The following is a 25772-nucleotide window of genomic DNA, read 5'->3' on the forward strand; positions in this document are numbered from 1 at the left end:
TGTTTCATAGCATCAGTGGCAGAGTTTGACTTCTTGAAATTTGCAGTGCTAGAAGTTCATGCTGATATGGAAGGTGTAAAAATTCAATAGAGAAATCAGGAGTGCTCTTCTAGTGAATCCTTTCACAAGAGATTGAGATCCTTAAGTACAAAACCTCTTCTGTTCCTCCATTGTTCCATAATTACAGTGCCAAGCTGCAGCTTGTCTCACAGTTATGAAGCAAAGCCTGAAGTGTGTAGATGTATTTGTTCACTGTTCTTAACCATTTGGATCTCCATTATTCCTCACAATGAAGGCAGATGCTGTACAAAAGAGATTGTTCACACTGGCTTTACTACGGACAAGGATAAGAGATCTCTGTACTGTAGATTTAGAAAAAACTCCAGAAAAATTTAGTCTCCAGATGACTATGAAAAATCCATGTTTAATTTGTCTCTGCTGTGCACTGAATAGTGCTTCATTCCAATAGCTTCTTAGGCTGTAACATAAAATGAAATTAATATTTTTTTTCAAATCATCCAACATTTTTTTCACAAAACAAACAAACAAAAAGTAATTCACATCATAATATGTAGCAATTAGACCTGTCTTGGAAAATCAGACTTCTGATATGTCTAAAATCTATTTAGCTCACCGCTACCTTTGAATTAACTCCAGCACATTTAACAAAAATGATTAGCACACATCAAAGCACAAATGGTATTGGACACAATTTATGTTTTGAGCTTTCTTTTTAGAAACAACATGAGAAGACAAAAGAGCAAATGGATGAAGTGAACAGCATTCTGCTCAGTGCCACAACTATTTTGGAAGAACCACAGAAGGTCAATTCTGAGTTAAGTGAAGTAATAAAGGTAAGTGCTTCAGTGGCTGGTTTAAATGATACATCCAGATTTTTTGAAGTCATGTTTAGATCACTAATGGAAAAGCTCTTCTTCTTCATACTGCTTCAGTGAAACACTGGTTAATATTCCCTGAAAAAGTAGATGGTTTTCTTGGATGAAAAGCTCTGTTATTACAATTTACTGTAAAAAAAAAAAAAAATTCTAATATAAGGACACATTACTGTAGGCAAAGCATAATGAAAGATTATGATGTAGAGTTCTCAATTATTTCATTCATAGGCAGCTGCCTAAAGATGTTCTGGTAAAATACTGCATTATATGCTAAATTCCTTTTCTAGTGCCTATGAGTGATCATGGAGGAACACTAAAGATCCAGATACCAGAATTAGAACAACGCACTGTGTCAAACATATAAAACCAGATTGTTGTATAGAAATCCTTTTCTGGAGCCTTAGACTACTATTCAGTGTTTTAAATCAGACATGGTGCTGAAGGAAATGTGTAGATATTTTCGGCGTTTGGCTTTTCTAAGAGAAAATAAAGAAAATAAAAATAGGAATTTGCTAAGTAAAATATTTACCAAAACTGCTTTCTTTCTTCATGACTTACGTTAAAATTTTGAAATAGCTGAAGAAAAAATAAAATCTTCCACAAGCATTCATTTTGGTCATAGTTGCCCACTTCTTGACACAAAAGCATTTATCAAAATTAATTAATTTTTCTTTGAAAAAAATAATTTGAGAAAACAGAAAGACAACTTACTTTGCAATCATCCCTGTGTTCAAGAAGTACATTGGAGTTTTCCTCTGGTGTTGTTTTGTCCAAAACAAATTGCTGCAGTTTATCATTTTGGGTTCCCCATTGAGGATGTTCACACTGCAGGGAAGGAAGTAAAAACATTATACATTGTCCATCCTCATCAGCAACAAGTATTTTCATATTTCACCCATTCACCCTTTTTCCCTCCCTCAGTTTCATTCTTTTTCATGTATTTTGTATTTATAATCACATGTTGCCACATTTTTAATATTCAAATACATCAGCAAGCTTGTGTACTGGAGAGAAGGTGAATCTGGTCTTTCCACAAGTACTTCATAAAAGGAAGAAACATGGCTAAGGCAAAGGGATTCCACTTCTCTTTGCCTATACATACATAGGTAGCATTTAGGTGGACTGATTTGCAAATTAGACTAATCCAAGATGTCTTAGCATGAGGAATGTCTCTGTGCAAGAAGGCAGAAAGGGGACTTCACTCTAAAAGACTTGTCATTGGCACAATTCTGGAGCAAATGTACAAGACATTTGTAGTAAGACATATAGTAAGACATATAGTAAGACTTTTACCACTTTTCTTTTTTATTTTATGCATCTCTCTCCAATGTCTTCCTAAGTGATTTCTGGAATTTTTGTTGATTTTTATCTTCCTGCATTTGTCTCCATACTTGCACTCACCATTAGATCTTTCCCTTTTTTCTTTTAAAGATGTAAAATAAAACAACTCTACCAGAAATAAAGGAACATTGTAATAACATAAAGGGTGAAAAAACCCGTAATAATTAAAATGCAGACTTGATTTTTACAGCTTTCATCTTCTCTCCTCCCTTCCCCGTTTTGTTCAGAATGCATCAGGGTTCTACGCAGAAATAGATGGAGCAAAAAAGGAACTGCAAGAAAAAATAGCCAACCTGTCCCTGTTTGATGATGAACTGGTAGAGAAGGCTATGCATCATGCACAAAACCTAAGAAGACTTGCTGATGAGCTGGATGGGTAAAATTTAACTTCAGCAGATTCTGTTCATACAAGTGCCACTTTCTGAACAGCTGAAGAGACAAGCAGAAGCACAGTGACAATGAACAGGCACTAAACAAATCAGTGTTAAGTCTTGTGTGGAAGGACTTGTCATGGTCCACAGAGAACAGCTGAAGTTGAACTAGGCAAAATCTATGGAATTTTTTAAAGAACAAGAATATATCTTGCATGACATTCTCTCTAGTCTAAATGGGCATGTTCTCCTCTTCCTATAGCAAAATAAGAAAGGTGGATTAGTGAAAAATAGCATAATACAAGCAAGATTAAATGGGGTCTGCAGAAACTGCTCATGCCAGTAAGTTCATTTACATTAAAAAGATGCTTAGCGTTACAGGGTACAAAATGAGCTTTGAGATAATTTTATTCCAAGAACAGTTTTACAGATGGAGCAGTTCTGATGCTTAGTAGGTTCTGCCCCAATGAAACTGGCTCACAACAATATCAAAAACTTACTGTATGTCATTATATTTTGCTGGAAGATACTAAATGCATCAACATTGCACCAATTTACTAAAAAATCACTTGTAGGTAAATTTAATTTTTTTTTTTTTGCAATTGGGACTATCCATGAAAAAAATCACTGCTGTAAATGAATTCTTAAATAAAATATGTCACCAAATTCTACCTTAAGTAATATCATAGGCATATGCTTTTGGAAGATAAGCTTACAACTACTCTTCAAGTATATTATCTAAATACCAGTTGTTTCTTAATATTCGTATGCCCTAGATAGGAGATTAAAATAGAGAAAAAAAACCACCAGATGGTCTTCTTTTATGCAATTGTTTAAAGCTGACATCTGAAACTGTTCTATAATATCACAGAAACTACAGAAACATAAAAACCAAACAATATGTTCAGTCTGAGATCAGCTAACTGAGGACAGCAGACTAACCAGAAAAAAATACCGCATATAGCTACCCTTCCTCCCTTACCAAAATAATTTAAAAATTATTAACAAGTCCAACACATTAGGAATTTCACAAAAAGCAAACAAAAGTAATTATAAAATACCCATATGGAATAATGCTGACTCCATTGTTTGTTGAGAAGATTGTCCTGCAGTGAAACTTTAATCCTTTAAAACATTTAGCCTGTCTTCAAAACATCTTGGTTTTATAGGTTTGCTTTATTAGCCTGTTAGGCTTTTATTTGATAGAGTTTATTGTTTTGCCTTAAGGGACTTTAGCAGAAAATTCTTTAAATAATGCTGAATCTGGAAATTTAATAATCTCTCAGTGTGCAAACACTTTGAAGTGAATGCACACATGTGCAAATACATCTATATTTAGAATCTATTTCTAAAATATTCTTTGAAATCTGCTTATCACCAGAACATAAAAAAATAATATCTGTTCAAAATTGTTAACAGATTAATGTTGAGTCCTGAATTATCTTCTGTTTGGAATCTCCCCTGAAGATCAGTTATCACCTAATACGCAGATCAAAACCATGACATGAAAGGTTTCTTTCAGTCTAGCTTCCTGCAAATTCTCATGGCTAGGGGTAGTTCTTCATCTGATTCTCCCCCTTTTCCCACTTACCTTTGGAATATATAGACAGGACAGTGACACAGCTATCCTGGTCACTGGAACACATAGGTCTTTCCATTCATGGATAGGAATTATTCCTGAAGAAGGATTACTGATAGACCTGTTATTCTGTTAATTTATGGGATATCTAATCTAGAAGAAAAAAAAAAGTAAAAGCTGAGTAGTCATTTGTTGCTGCTCACATAAATGTTAAGGACTAAATTCTCAGAGTTAAGTGGCAGGGAAGACTCTTCTATCCACACAGTTTTCACCTGCTTCAGATTGGTCAGACCCAACAAAGAGAATACCAGTTAGACCAAGCACATTTATGTGTGTGATTATGTAGTCAGAAACTACTTTGATTCAGTTTGGTTTCTTTCACCTTTTGCTCTCTTTTTAACAGGAATTTGTACGGTGTTGATTCAAATGGTTTGGTACAAAGGGCAATCAATGCTTCAAATGTGTATGAAAACATTGCTGGTTATATTGAAGAAGCCAATGAAGTTGCATTGTTGGCACTGAACACAACAAACCGCGTCAAGGATGTAAGTAATTTTCATACCAGTTTTTACTTTACAATGTTTCAGAGACTCCAGGCACCTAAGTATAAAGAAAAAACTATTTATCTTAACTGGCAGTATTGAACTTCTCACTGCACAGTTTTTTCCTTTATTATTTCCTGAATTAAATCCCATGTAGTTAATTATTCTTCCAGTCTGAAGTCCCCTGGTATTTAAAAGACACAATAGGATCTTCTGTCCCTGTCCCATAGGGTGATGCTGCTCTGTGTTGTCACTCACACTGAGACATTTCTGTGAAATTACAGACAACTTCCTGCTCCTGCAGGAACCTGAGCTGGCATTTAGTGCTGGAGTCCTCCTGCTTCACTCAGTGCCATGTGGCAGGAAATGTGGTCAAGTCATCACTGCACCTCGTAGAAAATCAGGCTGAAATGGGACAAAGCCCACTCATGCACTCAGTGTAAGGAGTAGGATGCTAATTTTTTCTCTGGTCTTTCTATTCAAAAATACTTTCTACAACTACAAACATATTTTTTGTATGCCTGTAGTTACCAACCCGTATACATGTTATTTACCAGCAATTTATTAGTAGGACAGTGAGAGGATTTGGGTAGATTGAAGGGGTCTGCACCCCAGAGCGCTGAGGGATTTCAAGTCCAGCCCTCTGTTTCCAGCATACTGCTACAGACTGCAAGGCAGCTCCCCATGAAGTGAAAGCATTAATCACCTATCTGAGATGACAGTAGAAATTAACAGTCACAGAGCCTAAATAACATGCAGCATTTAGTCACATGGACTAAACTGGAGCTGATAAATTACAAAGATTTTCTCCATCTTTGCTACTCAATACTGTTGTTTAGAAAACCATACATTTCTCTAAACTTTCTTGAAACAGAAAACTTTGCTTTTCAGACATTTTCTCCAATCCAACTGCCAATCTTAAATGTTAACAAAGCAAAGAAACTCAGTGACTTTTCAGTTGCATTTATATGCAGGTAAAATATTGTCCACAATTAATCACAATAAAGTGGAATATTTGATAAGGATTATTCTGACTTTCTTTTTTGGAACATGCTTGTAGGCTGCAGTTGGAATTGATACTCAGGTCATTTACCATAAAGGTAAAAGTGAAGAACTTCTCATCCGAGCCATGCAGCTACAACGGACAGCACATGACAGTAAATATACATCCTTTCTACTTTCCCAATCCGCTTATAGCCATTAAAATAAATTTCAGAAGCACATCACTAAGCAGAATTACTGCTGCAACAGAATAGGTTATTGATTGAATTTACCCCACAAAGTACTTGAAATGGCCTTGGGCACAGTTTGAGTAGCTCATGTTTTCTCATCCTACTAGATACTGATAGTTTATTTCATTCATGAAAAGTCCATTTCAGATACAACTACCATTTTAAATGTGACCCTGCAAACTGTTGTTCACTGGTAAATATACTCAATTAAGTAGTTTAATTAAAATCAAATCACAGCAGCTTAAATGTTCAGAAAGCTGGATTTCACCAGTGGAGGGTAATAATAAATGTTAAAGTAGTTTGGCCTTTCTTCACTGTAAATGAAAGAAATATCTAGAATTACAGAATTGCTTTTTAAAATTTTGAGGACAATTTGAGACTATTCCTGTGTACCAGTTGCAGCTATTCTCAGCACTTCTGGTAAAGCAAGGACAAAGAGTACTGACTGCAACACAGCTCTCCAGGATTTTGGAAGACACCCTGTGGCAAGCAGGGGTGCTGCAGGGCTGGTTTTCCCTTTAGATTATGTAAAGTCAGGAGTGCAAGTAGGTCATAAATTAAAAGAGGCCATGCTATACTGTCCATGGCATAGTAAATGCCTAAGGACATACCTCCCAGGACTGAATTTACCTTTTCAGACACCACTTGGACGCCCCTCAGCTGTACCTCCCTTCTGTCCCCACAGGCAGCGGTTACACCATTGCAGACACCAGCTGGCAAGTCAATGGCACTTTTGCCAGAATGAACGCCCTGCGGAGCCAGCTGATGAGAGCCATCGCAAAAATGCAGTCAGCAGAGACAGGTTGGAAGAGGAACTTCATCTCTGCGATGTCTTATCTTCATACATTCATCTCTGTGATGCTTTATCTTCATACATTCAAGAGCAAATTTTTATCTTCGAATGTGGATGTGAAGTTGCTACTAAGAGTTCGGCACTGTGGGCACTTAAAAGAGTTTGGCTGAAACTACTAGACCTAGATATCAAATATCCAGCCTTAACACTTTCATAATGACATTAAATGCTTTGTCACTGAAATTATTACCATTCTACTTGTGCTGGTCCTGGCTGCAGTAGAGTTAATTTTCTTCACAGTGGCTAGCATGGGGCTGTGTTTTGGATTTTTGTTGAACACAGAGTTGATATTACAGAGGTGTTTTTGTTGCTACTGAGCAGGGCTTACACAGAGCCAAGGCCTTTTCTACTTTTCATGCTGGTGAGGATACTGGGGATGCATGGGAGGCTAAGAAGGAGCACAGTCAGGACATCTGACCCCAACTGACCAAAAGAATATTCCATTCAATACAGCATCATGCTCAGTGTATATAAACAGAAGGGAAGAAGAGAAAAGGGAAGGGGAAGACAGAGAGTGGGAAGGCATGGGACACACAACACACTTGAATATTTGAAAGAGCTCATTTCCTATCCTTCCCTATTTGTTCTGTAGAGGAGACCAGAGAGCGTTTGGAGCAAGCTCAGCTGAAGACTGCAGAGGCTGTAAGTGCTGCCACGACAGTGACACAGGCTACCACCCCCATGGATGAGAACGTGAGGCTGTGGTCCCAAAACCTGCAAGACTTCCAGCACAATTCACAGGCATACGACAGTGCTGTGCATTCAGCTGGGGATGCAGGTAGGGTGACCTGAAGTTTGCCATTCCTCAGTGTTAAAAAGTCAGGAAATCACTGCAATAACATGTTGTATGAATTGTTTACGTTGCACATTCATCGTGTATAATCTTCTACCATTTGGCCTCCATGAAAATTTTCACAAATTAGCAGTTGTCTAGGTCTTGACTATATTTTAAGAACACTGGATCCTCAGGGACGTCCAAAAATTGTTTAAACACTTAAGTGCTGAAGACTTGCTGAATTCTAGTTCATTTTTATCAGGGTACCAAGGTCACACTGAATGGTAAACAGCTTGTTTAAACACTTCTTCCTATTATGGTTGGTGAATTAGGGGTTTTTATTTGTTTGCTTTTTAACATTGAGAAGCATTTGAAAACAGAGCCCTTTTGTCTTCAGGAGTACAAACACGGAGAAGAAATGGTCCCTCACTTGATGAGCTTGTAGTCTAAACAAAGGGGTCAAAGAGGATAAAAGAGGAAATAAAATATTTAAGCAGGGTGATTTCTGGAGAAGCTTGTAAACATCACATTAATTCCACTTTTATTATTGGAAACACTGGAAAACGTATTATGAAAAAAAATTAAGGGAACTAAAAAGACAAAAGAAAAGCTAAGGCAGACAACAAAATTAAAATGAAGATGATAGGCAAGAGTAGAAAAAGAGATGTGAAAATGAAGCTGAAATGAAGTGACTGCAGAAAGAAGGAAAAGAATAATTGGGGAAGAAAATATACAATTTAGAAATTAAAATATTTTTAATAAAAAAAATTGATTACAGCACCACTATTTATTGCTCCATGTATCCTTGACTCTGCTCAGGAGGCTCACTAATCCTAAGATATTTATGGCTAGGGCGGTTGGAAGTCCAGAACAAGTCATTTCCTTCACGCTTTTGGTGATACCATCACCTGCAAACTTGTTCAGTGATGTCTTTCCTCCTACCATCACCTGCAAACTTGTTCAGTGATGTCTTTCCTCCTAAAAGTGCCCCAGAGAAATTCCATAACCTCATTGACTCTGACTCCAGACAGTCTGAATCTCAGCTCTACTGCCCTAAATCCTTTCCCCTTCTGTCAGGAAGTTTGCAACTCAAGTGTCATTTTACTGCAAATAGTGTTATGAATATCAAACTCAACATTGTTTCTAGTGTTCCAAAGTCACAGTCTTCCCTCTCAGCTGGGGAATCCCAAGAGTCATTATTTTCAGAATTCCCTGACCCATAAGACCCTTACCCCTAGTATTTTTGGTTAAGTGAGTGCTACCAAGAACTGGTATAGAGTGATTCCCTTTACAAGAAGAAATTCAGTGCTATTCAATATCCCAATTTCTGGCTCCAGAACTGGAGGAAACTCAGATTTCTCTGAGCTTTTCATCAAAAGGAAACAGTGAACCTGTCCCTCTGGGAATGAGTAAGCTCACTGCTAGTCACTGCACAGAGCTCCACAAGAGTGTAGTTAATATAACAGCACTTGGATTGCATTCCTGTAAAATGTTTTTGATCACCATAGAGTAGTTTAGGCTATGAGCTCTAATTACCATGTAAAATCATGCAAATGTGGATATGATTGGCCTCCCAGGAGGGAATGGTACAATGAAAAATTTCCAAGAGAAACAGCTGTAGCTTACACATGAGGCTGTTTTTATTCACCTTTACACTTGATTTACATTTAACATTTTCCCTTCCCAGCTTAGTGGGTAGAGCAGCAACACAGACTGCATTTGGCTCTTCATGCTCAAAATGTCAGCAGACATACAGGATTCAAAAAAATCTGCTCATACTAGCTCTTGTACTGGAGGAAATATTTCCAGCATCATTTGAGGGGCTCTGTAAGAGTGAACAGAGTTAAAATGGCTAGCTCTCCCTTGGTTATGTTCCCAAAAAGGAACAAGAACAGCTCCTAGGTGACGTGCTGGGAAAAAATGTCTTCTCTGTGATGGTGGGTTTGCAGGTCAGGAGTCACCTTGAAAATATTTGTTCCTATCTGAGCTCCTGGAGGGCCTGCTGACCACAAACTAACTGTTGTAGAGATGCCAATATCCAAACTACAGCAAAGTGTGCCCCAGTACATTTGTGGAGGAAGCTTTCCCATGGCAGTTTTGCTCTGAAGGCATTTGATTTGTTTGTTTAAAGCTATGATGAGATGTTTTTGCCAGAAAAATCAGTTGGAAATATCTGAGAATAGAGATCAGTGCCACACAGGAGGCTGGCACAGGTAGAGCTCCAGACAGATGTGATTGTGATTCATAGCCCAGGAAGACAGATGCAGACATGACAGGCACGGTGGAGCATTCCCAGATCAGCTGTGTATTCTGCCAGGAGAGGTTGATCTGACTGGAGGAATGTCCATCCGAGTCCAAAGGAAAGTCACAACAAATGTTCAGACAGGTGCCTGGAACACCAAAACACCTGATCTTGATGCCAATATCAGTACCAGAGCAGCTGAAGCCTCTAAGCTGGCATGTCTGCACTGCCCTTGAATAAAGCTTTCACTTGGTGTTTGGAAGGGTGAGAGCATATCTTGGCTGTGCAGTTTGTCTGAGAACAGTGCATCTCGCCATTGTGCAGGGAACTGGTGGCCTTCAGCAGAGAGGATGGCAGACAGTTTGGGAAGGAAAAAGTAAAAGGGGAAAATGTCTGGAAGGTTGCAGTCAGGGTATTTCCTCCTTGACAATTTCCCTTCTATTCTTTTTTATATTTTATCACTGTGTAAGTCTAGTTTTCTTTTCCACTCTCACCTTCATCTCAAAGACAAAAATCAAAATCAATGTTCTTCTGCGTTGAAGAACGTCATTATAAAGACCAAGAGGAAGAGATTTATACTGAGATTTTGCAATAGTTCTAGTAGTTGCAGATGTCAGTTTTGTGTTTTCTTGTTATAGCAGCATTTCAAGTTTAATACATCAAATTTCAAACAGAAAAGCCAGGTTTTAAGACAATGAATCAAACACAATTCCAAGTGAGTTACAGATTATTAAAAACAAAAAAGTAGATGCAATTTGCTAAATTATTTTCTGAGATTGCAGTATTTTTGCCTTAAAAATGGAAAAAGGGGAAAAAAAACTTCCTGTAAGTTGATTTGGGTTTTGTTGGGGATTTTTAAATGGAAAATTTAACACATTTTGGGATCACCAAAATTTACTGTAATTATTAGATTCATTAAAATAATGATATTTTAATGTACAGTTCTTTATATAGAACAGCTGATTACTAAGTCCTAATACATAAGGCCTTTCAGGACTAAATGGAAAAAAATTGAGGGTCCAAAGTTCTATATGGCCCACTCCTAGACTGAACTTTGTAAAACACAAATGAAAACAGCCAAGCAGAGACAGAACAGGACTGACAAATACAGATTTTTCACTCTATCCAAAAACAAGCAGACTTGTAGGACTCCATGTTGATATGAACAAGGCTGAGGCTTATTCAAGGCAGACTGGAAGCAGAGAAAAGTGATTGGAGTCTGCTCCTCCTCCCTTGCTTTTTATACAGTCTCCTATATCTGATGATGAGCCCCTTTGCCTGCCTCTCTGCAGTCTTCCAGAAATATTCAAAATCCAGAAATATTCAAAGCCAGGCTGGGTGGGGCTCTCTGCAATGTGATCCAGTGCAAGGTGTCCCTGCCCACAGCAGGGGAGTTGGAAATAGGGGATCTTTAAGGTCCCTTCCGACACAAGCCCTTCTGAGAGTCTCAGATGAAGGTAAAAATATGACAAGAAGAACACAAGAGCAGGTGGATGTAAGTTGGCAACCCCTAAAATATAATTTTAAACCCTACAAATCTGGTCTTAACCTTTACAGTGAATCCATTTCATTAAAATTAACTCTGAATGCTGGATTTTTCTTATATGCACGTAGCTCACAGCTAAAATCGCATTTCATTATACTCAGCTTCTTGTACCTACATTTAATTAAAGATGAAAAATGATGTGATGTGTAAATATCCTTCAAAGGGCAGCATGTCATTGGAATCTGATGTGATAAAATTGGATTATAATTAAGGGTAGTTATTTTTCCTTCTTGATAATTTTTCTGCTTATCTTCCTGGGAAAGGACTTCTCTGACTTTGAACAGGACAGAGCCCCTGCATGTCCCTTCCATAACAATGACATTTGCACAGGAACCACCTGAGGACACAGCAGTGACAGACTCTAATTCATGACCCCTGGCAGATGCAGGCAGGGAAGTTAGGGGAGGTTTCCAATCACAAGGGCTAGGACAGGTACTAAGCCCGGTTTAGGTGCACTTGCATCATCATCATCATCGGCCTTCAATTGTTGTACACCACAGGATGAAATAAGCAGTGTTTCTGTCATGAGAGCAGACTGTGAGCCACAAGCAAACACATCTCCTGTGCAGCCACTGCTGCTGTCTGGATGGTGACCTCTGGGAGGCACACATAGCTGAAAACAGCCTGTACATCTCCCTCACAGTGAATTTGAAGAGTTCATGAACCATAACTCTTGGATGCAGCTCCCAGGTCAGCCTCAGATACCCAATGCTGAACAAATAATCCTTCTGCTCCAGTTGCCACAGATGTAAAATTAGGCTTAACATTCATTTGTCTTGAAGGAAGATTAAAAGGTTAAAACTATTAATGTTTGCAGAGTTCCGGGAGGAAAGTAGTACAGAGGTAATAACACAGCACAGTACTACCTATAGTCTGAAGAAAACATAGTGTCCTTTGTGCAAACTTATTTCCAAAACCTTTAGCAATACCAGATTCTTAGAAGTCATTACCCTTTCTGTAATCACTGCATCTCACACATCATGATTGTGACTTGGTCAGAAAGCAGAAAGAGACAGGTAAGCTAACCTAAGAGGATAGGGTGGAATATTCCTGATGCAAAACCAGTCTTTCAAAGAGGAAAAAAAATCTGTCTCTTCTTTTCTAACTGCAGTGAAGAAACTTACAGAAGTTTTCCCTCAGCTCCTGGACAAGATGCGCAGAGTAGAACAGAAGGCACCAGCAAACAATATTTCTTCCAGCATTCAGCGGATCAGAGAGTTAATTGCTCAAACCAGGAGTGTAGCAAGCAAGGTAAAACTTTTGGACTTTTGGGTAATAGTGCTAATAATCAAATCTTACTATAACCTCCATTTTCTTGGGCTATGCTAGAAGCCCAAACCTGAACATTGTCACCTCCCCAAAACTGGAGGAACAAAGCACATTGGAGGTCATTAAAATCTTTACAGTTACTATTTGCAAGCCTTGACATTATCATAGTATTCACGGTAGACTATTGTTACTGCAGTAGCAACTTGACAATAAAGGTTTGGGCACAATGTATAAGATGGCCAGAACAACAAAACCTAATTACCTATAATTTGCAGGCAAATTGCCTACAAAGCTAATTACCATGAGTAATAATTACAGCAATTTAATGTAAGCTTTTCTGAGATGAGAGCATTTTTTTCCCCTTTCTTTTGAATTAATTTTCTGCAGGGTAAGAGAATCCTTGGCTCACACATATTTAATAGAGAAAAATCCACTTTCATTACCATACATAAATAATGAGGTTTTTTTCTCTAACAAGAAAACCAAGGTCAAGTATATTTGAATCCATTCAGAGAAATAAAAAAATTCAGTGCATTACTGTATGTTCACAGCGCTGGAATATAACTTGGAAAAATCAGTTTGTGTGTTGTGCTTGACTGTTCTTTAAAATGTATTTTGTGATTCAGGTATACTGTGTTTAAACTTGAAAACATTACTTCAGTTATGTTGAAAGCATTTTGAACTAAAATGAACAGTTTTCCAATTTTTTTTAGCATCTCATAAATATCACTGTAGATTCAATAACAGGATTACTCATGAGCAGAAAATGGTTGTACTACTTCCAAAGCAAAGAAATAAATTATGGGCAGAAGTTTTATAGCTCTGTAAGAATTTCATTATGTGGCATACATAGTAATGTAGCCCGATTCAACTAAGCACACATCTATCTCCCACTGAAATGTAATTTACTTTATGAATATGGCTAAGCAGAGTTCATTAGGACCTTTAATCAATTTTCAGATAACTTTCTCCATAATCTGTACAGCGTCTTTCAGGAAAGATTGTTACAAACATACAATTTACATGCCAATATATAGGTGCCAACTCCACTCTTGCAGTAAGCAAGGCAGCTGGCACAGTATTGTTACACACTTACCTTAAGTAATGACCCCAGGCAACAGCACCTGTCTCACTTTGCCCATTTGCAATCGCAGGTCCAAGTCTCCATGATGTTTGAAGGCCAATCTGCTGTTGAAGTCAATCCAAAGGTCAACGTGGAAGAACTGAAATCTTTCACTTCCATGAGCTTGTACATAAAGCTCCACAAAGACAACCCACAGCTGGCAGCCTCTCCGGACAGATTCATTTTGTACCTCGGAAACAAGAATGTAAGAGAATAGCCCAGTTAACTTTTATGCATAGATTTTTTTAAAAAATACATCAGTTTGAAATTTATTTTCCTTCAGTTTTTCCTCTCACTTTTTCTTCGTGTTTCAGAACTAAAGGTGTCTATTCTGTGACCATCATTGATTTTGTGACAAGCAAAGAGCAAGGGTTCCTGAGACCCCTGTCCTTGAGACTTGTCACCCCAAACAATGAAGGATTCTTTCTAAAAAGCAAATTAGACTGCCTGGCAGTGTACTGCTTTGATTGTCACTGCTGCGAGCCACACTTGCTATCTCCTCTGCCAATACCAAGGCGCTCTGAAGCAGTTAATGTCACCTGCCTGGCTTCTGTGAGATATGCTTCAATCAGTTTATGCTGCTGACAGTGTCAATTCCAAATCTCTGAGGTCACAGGCCCACAAGATAAGCAGGCTTCTTTATCTGTGGCTTGTGCTGCTGTTGTACACTCTGTACACTCTCGATCACTACTTTGAAATAGCTGTTCTTTAAACTGTGGTTCTGAAAGGAAAAAAATCACTACTCACAAGCCAGGTATCATTCTGGCAACCCATTTCTTGGGAAGGTAAAGAGCCAGGCTTTCATTTTTAAGCTTTCCTAAAAAGAAAGTCTACTGAATATAAATCAAGTGAAACGCCTCTTGGCAGAATATTTAATTACAGCATAATACTTAGGCTTTAGACTATTTCCTGCACATGGCGCTGCACACTAAATAATGATGAACAGCTTCCCATTGAACATGACTAATTCATGGTCAGCAGAGATCTCATGACCTTGAATTTACCTCAGTCAAAATGGATAGAAAGTAAAATATCAGAGGTTTTTGTTCTGTACAGTTTTATGCGGTGAAAGCAACCAATTAGAGAATGAAGGTTTTGTTTCTATTTAAATAGCTTTCAGTAATATTTAAAGGTGTCATTCAATTTATCAAAGCTTACCTTTACTTATGTCCTGCATTAAATCTCTTTCAATGTTTTATCTCTAACGTCCTTCTCCATTGGTGTTTTAGGCAAAACATTACATTGGTCTTGCAATTAAAAATGACAACCTTGTGTACATTTATAATCTGGGGGGCCAAGATGTGGAGATACCTCTGGATGCCAAGCCAGTCAGCACCTGGCCTTCTTACTTCAGCATCATCAAAATTGAGAGGTAAAGTGATAACATGAATTTCCCCAAAATCAAACAGGTCATGGGAAAAATCAAGAAGAAAAGGCTGTGTTAGAACTGCTGATCAGGAATTTTCAGTGCCTAGTTCTACTCCTACTGAAATAAATGGAAATTCTTCCTGATTTTGAAGAGCCAAGACCCAAGGGGCCACAGGGAGGAAGAGACAGTGTCTGTGGTCCCTCCCTTTTTTACCTCCTGATTACTAGTCCTTGCTAAGGAATAAAAACCCTTCCAGTTTTCACTTACCTCCTGAGATGGGGGCTTGTTTGTTCTTTTGTAAGTCTGGCCAACATGAAATTCTCTTCTCTTACAATTCTTTTCTGCAGGATCGGAAGACATGGCAAAATGTTTTTAACTGTGCCCAGTCTTAGCAGCACTGCTGAAGAAAAGTTCATCAAAAAGGGAGAGGTTCTTGGTCCTGGCTCCCTTCTTAATTTGGAACCTGAAAATGCTGTTTTCTATGTTGGTGGAGTGCCTCCAGACTTCAAGGTTGGTCAGATAAATATTCTGTATTCAAAATTAAATATTGCAAACTAACCTTGCTGGACTTCCATTTAAACACAGAAATGGTAGATTAAAAAAAAAAAAAAAAAACCTTATTTAGTCATTTATCATCTTAGAACTCTATCTTTTAGCCATGGTGAAGAAGTTTTGCCTAGCATATTTTGTCATGCAAGTATGACGATCAGGTGTCTGTGAGCTGCTGTTCAGGTTTCCTGAAAAGTACTAAAAGGAAGGCTTGCTAGCTGTTAAATAGCATGCATAAACAAAGGTCTATTAGTCCAACCTAACTTGCAGGCTACCACTATTTTTCAATGCTAATGAGTTCTTGGTACTTAGAATTTCTCTTTTGCAACTGTCACAAAAATGTATTGCTAATATTAGGATCTTGTGGCAAAGCAGCAATACAGTCATTTGTTTGAATTTAAATTATCACTGATTCAAATCCAGACTTATAACAGCATGAAAAGTAACCTGTGCAAAATATGTCCGAAGACCCGTGTGAGACAGTGGCATCAGTCTAGTTCTTAATAGTCAGCATAAATTAGCACCTCACTTACCTGCTTTTGTGAACATACCAGTTCCTCTTTTGGAATTTAAAAATTTCTATGAATAATCTTGGCTGTGAAAATTGCATGGCTGAATAAAAACACACCTAGAAAGACTTAAAAGAATCCTAAATTCTTTAAGCTAACTGTAGTAGGCTCTAAAAAGATCCAAATACTGATCCACAAGCATCTCTCCTAAAAACATAAAAACAAAGAAAGAGTAACTCGATATGTATGCATTCCTGAGTTTGGCATTGTTATGACTTATAGGTACATGCCATGGCAGGAATTTTGGATTACTGAGCCCTGGGTGCAAACTGCCTGGGAATAGGACTGAAGACAGAATAAGTCTCATACACACATGCACATACAAAAAGTCATCCAGCAAATGAACCCTCCAAGTCTGTTCCAGAGCACAGCAGAGGAAAAAGAAAAGAGGAGAGTGAAGTGGAAAGGGAAATAGGAAGAAAAGGATTCATGGTATTATTTGATAGGCATCTGGGTCCCTCCCCCTTAGAAAAGGACACCTCACACTTTTATTTAACATAATGCCTGATTTGTTAAAAGCCTTTTGCTTTCCTGTTACATACTTTGCAAATATGAAATGCACCACTTAACCACTAGAACTCCCATGCTTAACATAATTTCAAAGACTAGAAAAAACAAAAGAAAAAAAAAATGATCATTTACCAAATGTATGTGCTGCAGATAAGAATGCAATTTTCTTTTACAGCTACTTATATTCTGTATTGCTGTATTACCATTACTATTGTATCATAAGAAAGTGAAAATAATGAGAAAAAGGAAGAAAAGCTATACACAGTGATCAAACTCTGAAGTACAAGAGGTGTTATTATCACACCTGTTCCACAAGGCAAAATATTTTAATATAAAAAGAATAGTCTAAGTCTGTTAGCTTTATTCTTTTATATTTTTCCCCTCACCAGTGTGGCTGTTTAAATTCCATTTGCAGTGACCTCTGTTAAAAGAAGAAGTCTCTACATCCTGCTAGCTGTTCAAAATAATACCTACTGAGGATTACCCACTGGCACAGATTTTGAATCCCTGTCTCCTGGGTTTAAAGAGCTCTCTCATTTCTCTCTCTTTAATTATGGTATGCAGTTATTTTTCTGGCTGTGAAGGATATCTATGCATTAGATATGAAATATTCACTGAGTTATTCAAAGACATTGAGTAAGCTCTCTTATTAGTCAAATCTTAACCTTTTTCCCTGTTTCCAAGCATGCTCCCACCAAAACCACAGAAAAAGTTTTTGTTTGCAGTTGCCCTATCCGGCCTAATTCTCTCACTGTGAGACCTTTTATGTGCTCCCTTTTCACTTACAGCCCAAAGGCCATATCATACGAAGACTATTCTCAGCAGCATCAACCTTTTCTTTTGAAAATACGAATTGCACAGGGACAAAACAGATCCCAGGCACAAATGCTCTCACAACACCCAACTAAAGAGGGCCACCTTTCTCCTTTTAACTCTTTCTTGTCCTCTGCACAGCTCCCTCCTAGCCTAAACCTACCCGGCTTCATCGGCTGCCTGGAGCTGGCCACCCTGAACGACGATGTGATCAGCCTGTACAACTTCAAGCGCGTCTACAACATCGACACCGCCACATCGCCACCTTGTGCCAGGTAGGGGACAGTCTTACAAGTGCCGGTCCTGATGGCTCATTCCTGCTTCAAATTAAAAAAGTGAAGGTGGTATTGAGTCGTCCCAGAAGGAAGTTGGTGGCTCTTAGGCATGGACAAGTTTAATTTTTTTTTATTTATTTATAAATCTATGTATGTATGGAAGTTGGGCTGTTTATGAGTCACTTTTAGCGTGAGATATTCTATGGTTTTCCTGTTCTCTCCACTAGCTAGCTCACAATCTTGTTCATGTCTTCATAAAGGAAAGTGCCACATTAGCTGGGGCTTGTTCCAGGCTCCCTCCTTACCCCACTGCTTGCCTAGGACAGAGCTTCTCCTGACTCAAATCACTTGCTCCAAGTGATACTGACACAGGCAGTCAGGTCTACTAGGCCAGATAACCTTGAGGGAAGTTCCACCCCCAGCTAGGAAGGCTTGTACAAAACTTTACTGCTGCCATACACTTAAAGCCACCACAGATATTCCTTAGATGAGGCTTTCACAAACTGGGAAATGCAGCTCCTAAAGTAGAAGTGAACATCAGCTGCAGCATTCATTTAGCACAGACACAGCAGGCATTTTGCTCACCCTACAGGCAGCAACAGCAGAACCTCTCCCTGGAAAGAAAAGGAGAGTAATTTGCAGCATGCACTGGAAAGAAATGCAGGAAGTGTTGGGATAGAGAAAATGAGCTTCCCACACCATTCCCACAGGGAGTGCAAGCTGCTGCTCTCCAGAACAGAGCATACCAGAGTCAGCTAAAGTTCTTGGAGAATTCAAATGGATTTCTGCACAAACTGGGAAAGCTCTTAATAGACATATCTGTGCATCCTTATAACGAGGAAGTGCTGTGGGCCTATCACTTTACAAGGATGAGTAAAGAATTTTCCCGTCCTCTACGTATAGCACAGGATAAAAGCATGCTATAATGATGAAGGAGTTAGATGCCCCTTCAAAGCTACACATTATTTCTCAGGAAAAAAAATTCCCAGAAAAAAATTGCAAGGAAGTCACCAGTCTCACTATTGCCAGACAGAACAGAACTTCAGAACAATTATGTCAATAAAGTACGTAAAAGGCATTTAAGTTCCCCTAAATTAAAATGGGGGACCAAAAATGGGGCCAACTAATTCTTCCCTGCTTGTTTTTTCCATAGAGATAAGTTGGCTTTCACTCAGAGCAGGGCTGTGAGCTATTTCTTTGATGGCTCTGGCTATGCCTTGGCCAGAAACATTGAGAGGAGGGGAAAATTCAGCCAGGTGACGCGATTTGACATTGAAGTTCGAACGCCTACAGACAATGGATTGATCCTGCTGATGATTAATGGGGTGAGTACCAAGTTCCTGCTACTACCCTTTATCCATTGGCACCACAAGTCCCTCAGTACCTAGAACATCTTGGAAAATGCAAAATGTATATGTCCTCACATTTAACTTCTGGGAAGAGGAAACACTTTGTATTTGTCTGGTGCATGTATACATTAGGAGGGAACTGAAAATTGCTCTGCAAAGGCCTCAGGAAGCCAAAGCCCTGAGCTGGACTCTGCTTTTATCCAGAGACAGTCAGGACTTCAAACTGGTCAGATGCTCGTGATGATACTTCAAGACAGACTCCAGTTAAGCCCAGTTGTTGTGTCTCTATTTAAATGTGAATGCTCAATCAAAGTTATAGGAAATTTCTGTGAAGTAACTCCCAAAAAGCAGCCACTTCATGGTAGCTGCCACTTTATAACTGTGCCTCAGGCTGTACTAGATTTAAATATTTAAGTTACTGAAAATAGAAAGCAGTCCAAATAAAAAGGCTTGATCCAAATGTCAGGAGCTTTTCTGAAGTGTGAGACTGATGCAATCTCTGTAAGAGTTTGAAGACATGAAAATATCTTCTGAAGACAAACATGGGGTTTTGGGGGTTTTTTTTGTCTTTGGGCATTTCCATATCAAGCTCAGGATTACAGAAAAGACTAGAAAAGCCACAGAAAATATTTTTCTATGCAGATGCAATCCACAGACAGACACTTGTGTAGACACCTACATGTAACATTGCTTTAAGCATTTAGAAAAAAAAAAAATCCACTCTTATTAGAAGAGCTACTCTGTAGTGTTTGCCTTTAGAGTAACTTCCAGAGGAGGGTGGTGGGAAGCAATTTGCTCTGCAGCATAGCATGCTGCCACTAACCTTTATTCTTAGGAAGTTTTGACTAAGCAGTTGCTGTTAAAAGTTGCAGAGCACTCATTTTTCTTCACAGCAAAAGCACCTAGACATTTCTTGGAGATGTATGCATTTTGTATTTGTCATTTGAAACTGTAATCAAGTTGGATATCAGCTGTGGGAGACCTTGCCTGCTCACAAGCACTTTTAGAAAGTCTGTGTAAGGTAGTCCAGCTCATAAATATTCTTAATGTAATCCTTGTTTAATTTTCAAGTTTTCAAGAACAAACCCAAGCCACAGTTTCATTTAAAAGTGCTAGATTAAAACCTACTCCTTTAGAGTCAGAAGGTGGACTCATTTATGTCAAAGACAGCAATTCTTAGTTTGCAGTAGTGAATTGAGAATTATTGTTCCCATGTTTCCATTAGCCATGAACACCAGGAGAGAAGACAAAACATTGAAAGCATTAACCCAGATGCACATTTGCTGAAAATTTTGTTTCTGTTTCTTTATGTTTAGTTTTGGAACAAGACCAATTCTAGGGTGATCTTCATTTCAAGCACTCCCTAAAGATTTTCTAAAGTACAGCTCCTGTTTATAAAATTTAGATCACCCAGCCACAAAACAGAAACTGAATCATAAAGTAGGAGCAGTCAGGAATTCTAGAAACCAAATACATAGTAAATACACTCCAGCTATTGCCATCATTTCAGTAAATACATCAGTGCTGATTAGGGCTGTGAAAAGACAAAATCCTGAGCAATTACAGACATCGTGATAGAACTTCATAATGCAGACACGGCCATGTGAGCACAACATTGCTTTCACCAGTCCAATATCTTTCATTTAGGGCATGTGGTATTATTTCAACAGTGAATAGGTGTGTTCACATCAGGAATACCTTGCTGGTAGAGAATAGTGACATCACTGTACTACCAAATACTATTTCTATAAGGAAACAATTCCAAGTGTTCCAAGAAAGCGACACTTATAAAACAATTTTATGTTCATGTGCATACATAAACATATATTACAAATATAAAAATGTAGAAAATGTGTTAGACTTCCACAAATAAAAATTTATTTCCCAGCATACTTTTCCCAATGTCAATCTTATAACTCTATTTATAAATTTTTTTTAATTGCTGCCACACAGTCCTTTTCTGACTGCTGTTTTGTTTTCACACAGAGCATGTTCTTCAGCCTAGAGATGCAGAACGGTTTCTTGTACCTCCGCTATGACTTTGGTTTCAGCAGCGGCCCCGTGCTTCTCGAGGACTCCATGAGGAAGGCTAGGATTAACGATGCTAAATTTCATGAGGTACAGATGTGGTCACTATCACAGCTGTTTGGCCAATTATCCCAGAGGCTCCAAGCAGAAATAATTGCTCCAATGGCCATGAAAGGTGCCAAAGGACGAGGGGCAGGCAGTGATATGGTAGAACAGGCAGAAGAGCAGAGGGCATGCAAGTCCCACCAGTTCCAAGCAGAGGAAAGGGAAGGCTGTCCCTGCCTCCTCATAAATCAGTGCTTGTAGACAGATTGTGTGTATTACTAGCCAAGGACAGGACCATTCACATGGGAGAAAGTTTTATTAATTCCATATGAAATTATATCAAGGACAGTCCTTGATATCAAATATAAAACTTTCCTCAAGTAAAACCATGTCATTATGATAACTTGATCACCTTAGTTATTATGCTTTGCATTACAAGAATTACAGCATTTACTATTTCCTTTGAAAAGAGAGTTGATTTGGTAGCAACCTTTTATATACGCACAGTATTTTAGGGACTTTGGCAGATGTAAAATATCTACTTGCATTTAGTTTCAGGGAATTTGCTGTAAGCCAATGTAACTGTGACAGCAATAAATTCCCCCCATAGTGAGTTGCTTCTCCTGCCCTTTACTTGATGTCAATTCAAAGTCTGGTTCGTGACCAAAACTACGGCTATAGATCTGTTCACGTTTAAGCAAAGAACAATTTAACTTTTTATGCTTTGACAATAAAATAACTTTTTAAAAGTATGCCTTAACTGTTGGATAAATCAAGAAAGCATTCTGAAGTTTACAGAACTTCTGTTTGCCACACTGTAGAATTTGATACCTTTTCTTTATTCTTAATTGAAATATCCTGAGGATTCAGTCATCAGAAAAATAGTGACATCAAAACAAACTTCCTACTAGTAATCACTGTCAGCCTCTCCCGATTTACAACCAAATTCTCTGTTAAATGGGAGGAACTTTTCAAACAGAAGGTGCAAAGATGCAATCAATTTTGCAAGATCACCATAACAGCTAATAAAAGATTACACTTCTAAGCACATGCTTTTCTTTTCAGATTTCTATTATATATCACAATTCCAAGAAGATGATCTTGGTAGTAGACAGAAGACACATAAAAAGTGTGGACAATGAAAGAACAGCAATGCCCTTCACAGACATTTACATTGGAGGAGCACCTACTGAGATCTTGCACTCCAGGTTGGTTTACAAATGAGATTAAATCAGTATTTTCAATTAATCACCATATGTAAAGTTGTATGGCCTGTCCTTAAGGAGTAAGAATGAAACAATTTCTTTGGCATCAACCTTATGTAAAACAACCCTTCAGACACTCTTTTAAGTGTGTCTCAGAACTCTTAAGTACTCAAGACAAGGCTTGATCCAGCACAATTAAATTTTACTGACACTGGCCCTATTTTAGAAAGGGTAACAGGAACAGTTGTGTTCTTCAAACAAAAAGGCTTTTTCAGAAAACATGTTAACATATAAAATTGGTATTGCTTCTTGCTCAGCAAAAAGTGACCAAAACTCTCTACCAGCCACATTTTCAATCTAAAGATGATCTTTTTCCCACTAAGCATTTCAGTTCTGATTTGTCTCAGGTTCTCTTTGGATCGAAGTCAGTTGTCTCTGTGTAGGCGTGGGAAGAAAAGGTCTCATTTTCCTATTGTACCATTTGACAGAAATGCAGTTTAATCTCAGTAGACTGTGCAACTCTCATTTCCTGCCACAGGAATCTGCTGGACCCCAGGGTCACGCCCTGAGAGCAGACTGGCTACTTGAAGAAGAATATTCTCTTCTGATAGGCAGTATGCATTCCCAGGGTCAGACAGCAAGGCCAGAATTTTCAAAAAGGCTCCAGCTGCTGTTTCAAGTGTCATAACTGCTAACAGGAATACCCTCCATGTTAAAAAAAAAAAAAAAAAAAAAAAAAAAAAAGCAAATGTTGAGCAACAGCTTCTGGGACTTAGTGGTAAATCTTGTGACATTTTATTCTTTATTTTGTTGTCAGAATTAACTGCTGACTTGAAAAATAATATCTGAGATACAAAGTGTTTAATCTTTAAGCTTTTAAGACAGTGATAAACTTCATGTAAAGAAAAATTATGCCTTTCAATCTCCTGTAGTTATTTGAACGTGCAGGCAAGTGGTGGGCAAGGGAGAAACAGAGTATAACCCTAACTGTCCTTTCAAATAGTTCTTTTCAAAGGTCTTTCATAAAGGGCTATTAAGATAGCTAGTGGAGTGGAGACAGAAAATGCTGCAGTGGATTGGAAAGCAGCTGGGAAAGAGAAAATAGGACATAGTAGTAACTTTTCAATTTTCACAGTACAAAAAGTCTACAGCACATCCTCAAAGGATCTCTCTCAGGGCTGGTATTAAATACATTAATGATTTAGAAAGAAAGTACAGAAGGATGGTGAAAATTACTCTCATTAATCAAGGCTAAAGAACACAGAAAAAAGCCCAGAAGGACCTAGAAATCTAGGCAATTGAGCAGCTCAATGGCAGATGAGACTTGTTCACAAATATAGGACAAATGATGAATCACATGAATTATGCCTGCAGTTTTCCAAGCAGATTGTGGTTATTCTGAAAAACACCTGGAAGGTACTGTCAAAGCAGGAAAAATAGCATCTCAATTAATAGGCAGTATCAGATAAAAAATACCGTAGGCATTGTAAAAATATTATCAATTATAATGTTAAAAAATATGTACAGAAATTATTTAAGCAGAGGTGCAGCTTTGTCTCTGATATTATACTCAGCTTTCATTCTCTTTACAAGAGTAGTCAGCAAAAAGTACAGACCAAACGTGGTGGCATCATTCTATTTTTATAGGAGCATAAGTTAGTATCCTACTGATGATGTACTACTCTCTCTACTGCTGCTGCTATCTACTACTGATATTTATGCTTCCTCTTTGCAGACAGACTCACATTTAACCAACTCTGCAGGGCAGCAGCAGCGTGGGGAAACTAGCTCTAGTCTTATAGTAGTCTAATATTCTCCTGAAGCAACATAATTTTCTCTCTTCAAACGCATTTTTCTCTGTCAATTGCCTTTTTTCTCCAAATAAATGAATCTGGAAGTACCACCATACATTATTTTATCCCACCTCACTCACTGCATAAAGCAGAAAGCTAAAGGTAGGTAGGAGCACTGGGTACTTAACTCTTAACTGAATGAAGAAATTACCTCAGAAGCCTTTCTTCTATAGCTTGTTTCTAGAAAATGTTGTGGCATTTGACAGAAAGACATATTTGTCACATCCAATCAGAGTAAAGATTATAGTGGTTAATTGATACCCCACAATTTGATCCAAATCCCAGTAAGGATGGCAGAAGCCTTCCTGCTGGTTTTGCCTTCCTGCTGCTTTCACTGTGGAGCAAAGGAACTCACAGACAACAAGTGCAGGTAGCAATGTCAACAGTATCACGTCACACGAGGTGAAGAGAGTCCCACTGCTAAGGCACATCTTATTTAAAGGACAAAGACTGCTTCCAGGCAGCCAGGTCAGAACTCTGGATTTCACACCCACTCCTTCAGGGTATTTGCTCCCTCACTATCTCCTGGACTGGTACGCAGCAGCTCCCATGTAATTTTCTTACCCCTATCACAGACTCACTGTGATTTTATGCAAATGATTTCTTCATGCACCTTGAGATTTGTGAGGATAAATTCAATTATAATCATCCTGTGCTGTAATATTGTGCTGGTATGTTGGAAATGTGTGGAGTTGAAAAACTAAGAGCTATGAGTAGGAGCAATTGGGATTCACTGCTGTGCTATCTACCTCAAATCTGACATAAAAATGATCCTGGAAGCCCACCCACTACTCTCATTTAAAATTATGTAAACCCACACATCAGCAAGTAGAACTTACTCTTACTTCCCTGACCTTTGTTAGTATTTTTCATAAGAAATAGAGACCCATTTGTTGTCATCTTATTGCAAAAAGTTCCATACCTTCTAAGTGATTTCTCATGAGCAGATCCTCACAGCACTGACTCCTTCTTCTTCACAGCTCAGCCAACAAACTCCAACTCTCTTCTCACCCAGCTGACCCACTCTTTGGTAGCACCCTTCTTCTTATTGGACACAGCTGTGGCCTATTAGGGACAGGCCTGTTCTTAGTCTTTGGTGATTAGTACAGCTGCAACTCCTCAGGTGTGAAACTACCTTCTGCACTATCTTTATTTTCTTACATTCTATCGCTCCACACCCATTTGCTTGCAAAGCCAAGAATGGAGCTTGCTAGTAAAAGCAAGACAGGAAACCTAAATCAGAACTTCTCTTCAAAGCTAAAAAAATTGAGATAAAAATATATTTATTTTTACTGTAAGTAGTTATAAATACATTATTTTTATCATAATTGGTGCATCTTGACTTTTCAAAACATAGAATGTGGCTCATTAGTTGTTTTACATAAAGATACAAGAATTGTGCACTAGTGAGGCAAATAACTGAAGCTCTTCCAAAATT

General features: G+C 38.3%; 1 protein-coding gene across 1 annotated transcript in view; it reads left to right on the forward strand.

Moving 5' to 3' along the window:
* The window catches only part of LAMA4 (laminin subunit alpha 4), a 96564-nt gene that overhangs the window by 53279 nt on the left and 17513 nt on the right, over positions 1 to 25772 (forward strand). The window contains exons 12-25 of the mRNA XM_059467588.1: positions 738 to 854; positions 2465 to 2613; positions 4591 to 4732; positions 5790 to 5886; positions 6647 to 6763; positions 7407 to 7592; positions 12489 to 12628; positions 13801 to 13974; positions 14999 to 15141; positions 15486 to 15648; positions 17721 to 17854; positions 19008 to 19179; positions 21190 to 21321; positions 22342 to 22484. Of these exons, the coding sequence (XP_059323571.1) occupies positions 738 to 854; positions 2465 to 2613; positions 4591 to 4732; positions 5790 to 5886; positions 6647 to 6763; positions 7407 to 7592; positions 12489 to 12628; positions 13801 to 13974; positions 14999 to 15141; positions 15486 to 15648; positions 17721 to 17854; positions 19008 to 19179; positions 21190 to 21321; positions 22342 to 22484 (2009 nt within the window). The remainder of the gene's footprint in view (positions 1 to 737; positions 855 to 2464; positions 2614 to 4590; positions 4733 to 5789; positions 5887 to 6646; positions 6764 to 7406; positions 7593 to 12488; positions 12629 to 13800; positions 13975 to 14998; positions 15142 to 15485; positions 15649 to 17720; positions 17855 to 19007; positions 19180 to 21189; positions 21322 to 22341; positions 22485 to 25772) is intronic.

Source organism: Ammospiza nelsoni, chromosome 3, assembly GCF_027579445.1.
Source record: "Ammospiza nelsoni isolate bAmmNel1 chromosome 3, bAmmNel1.pri, whole genome shotgun sequence".
Taxonomy (NCBI): domain Eukaryota; kingdom Metazoa; phylum Chordata; class Aves; order Passeriformes; family Passerellidae; genus Ammospiza; species Ammospiza nelsoni.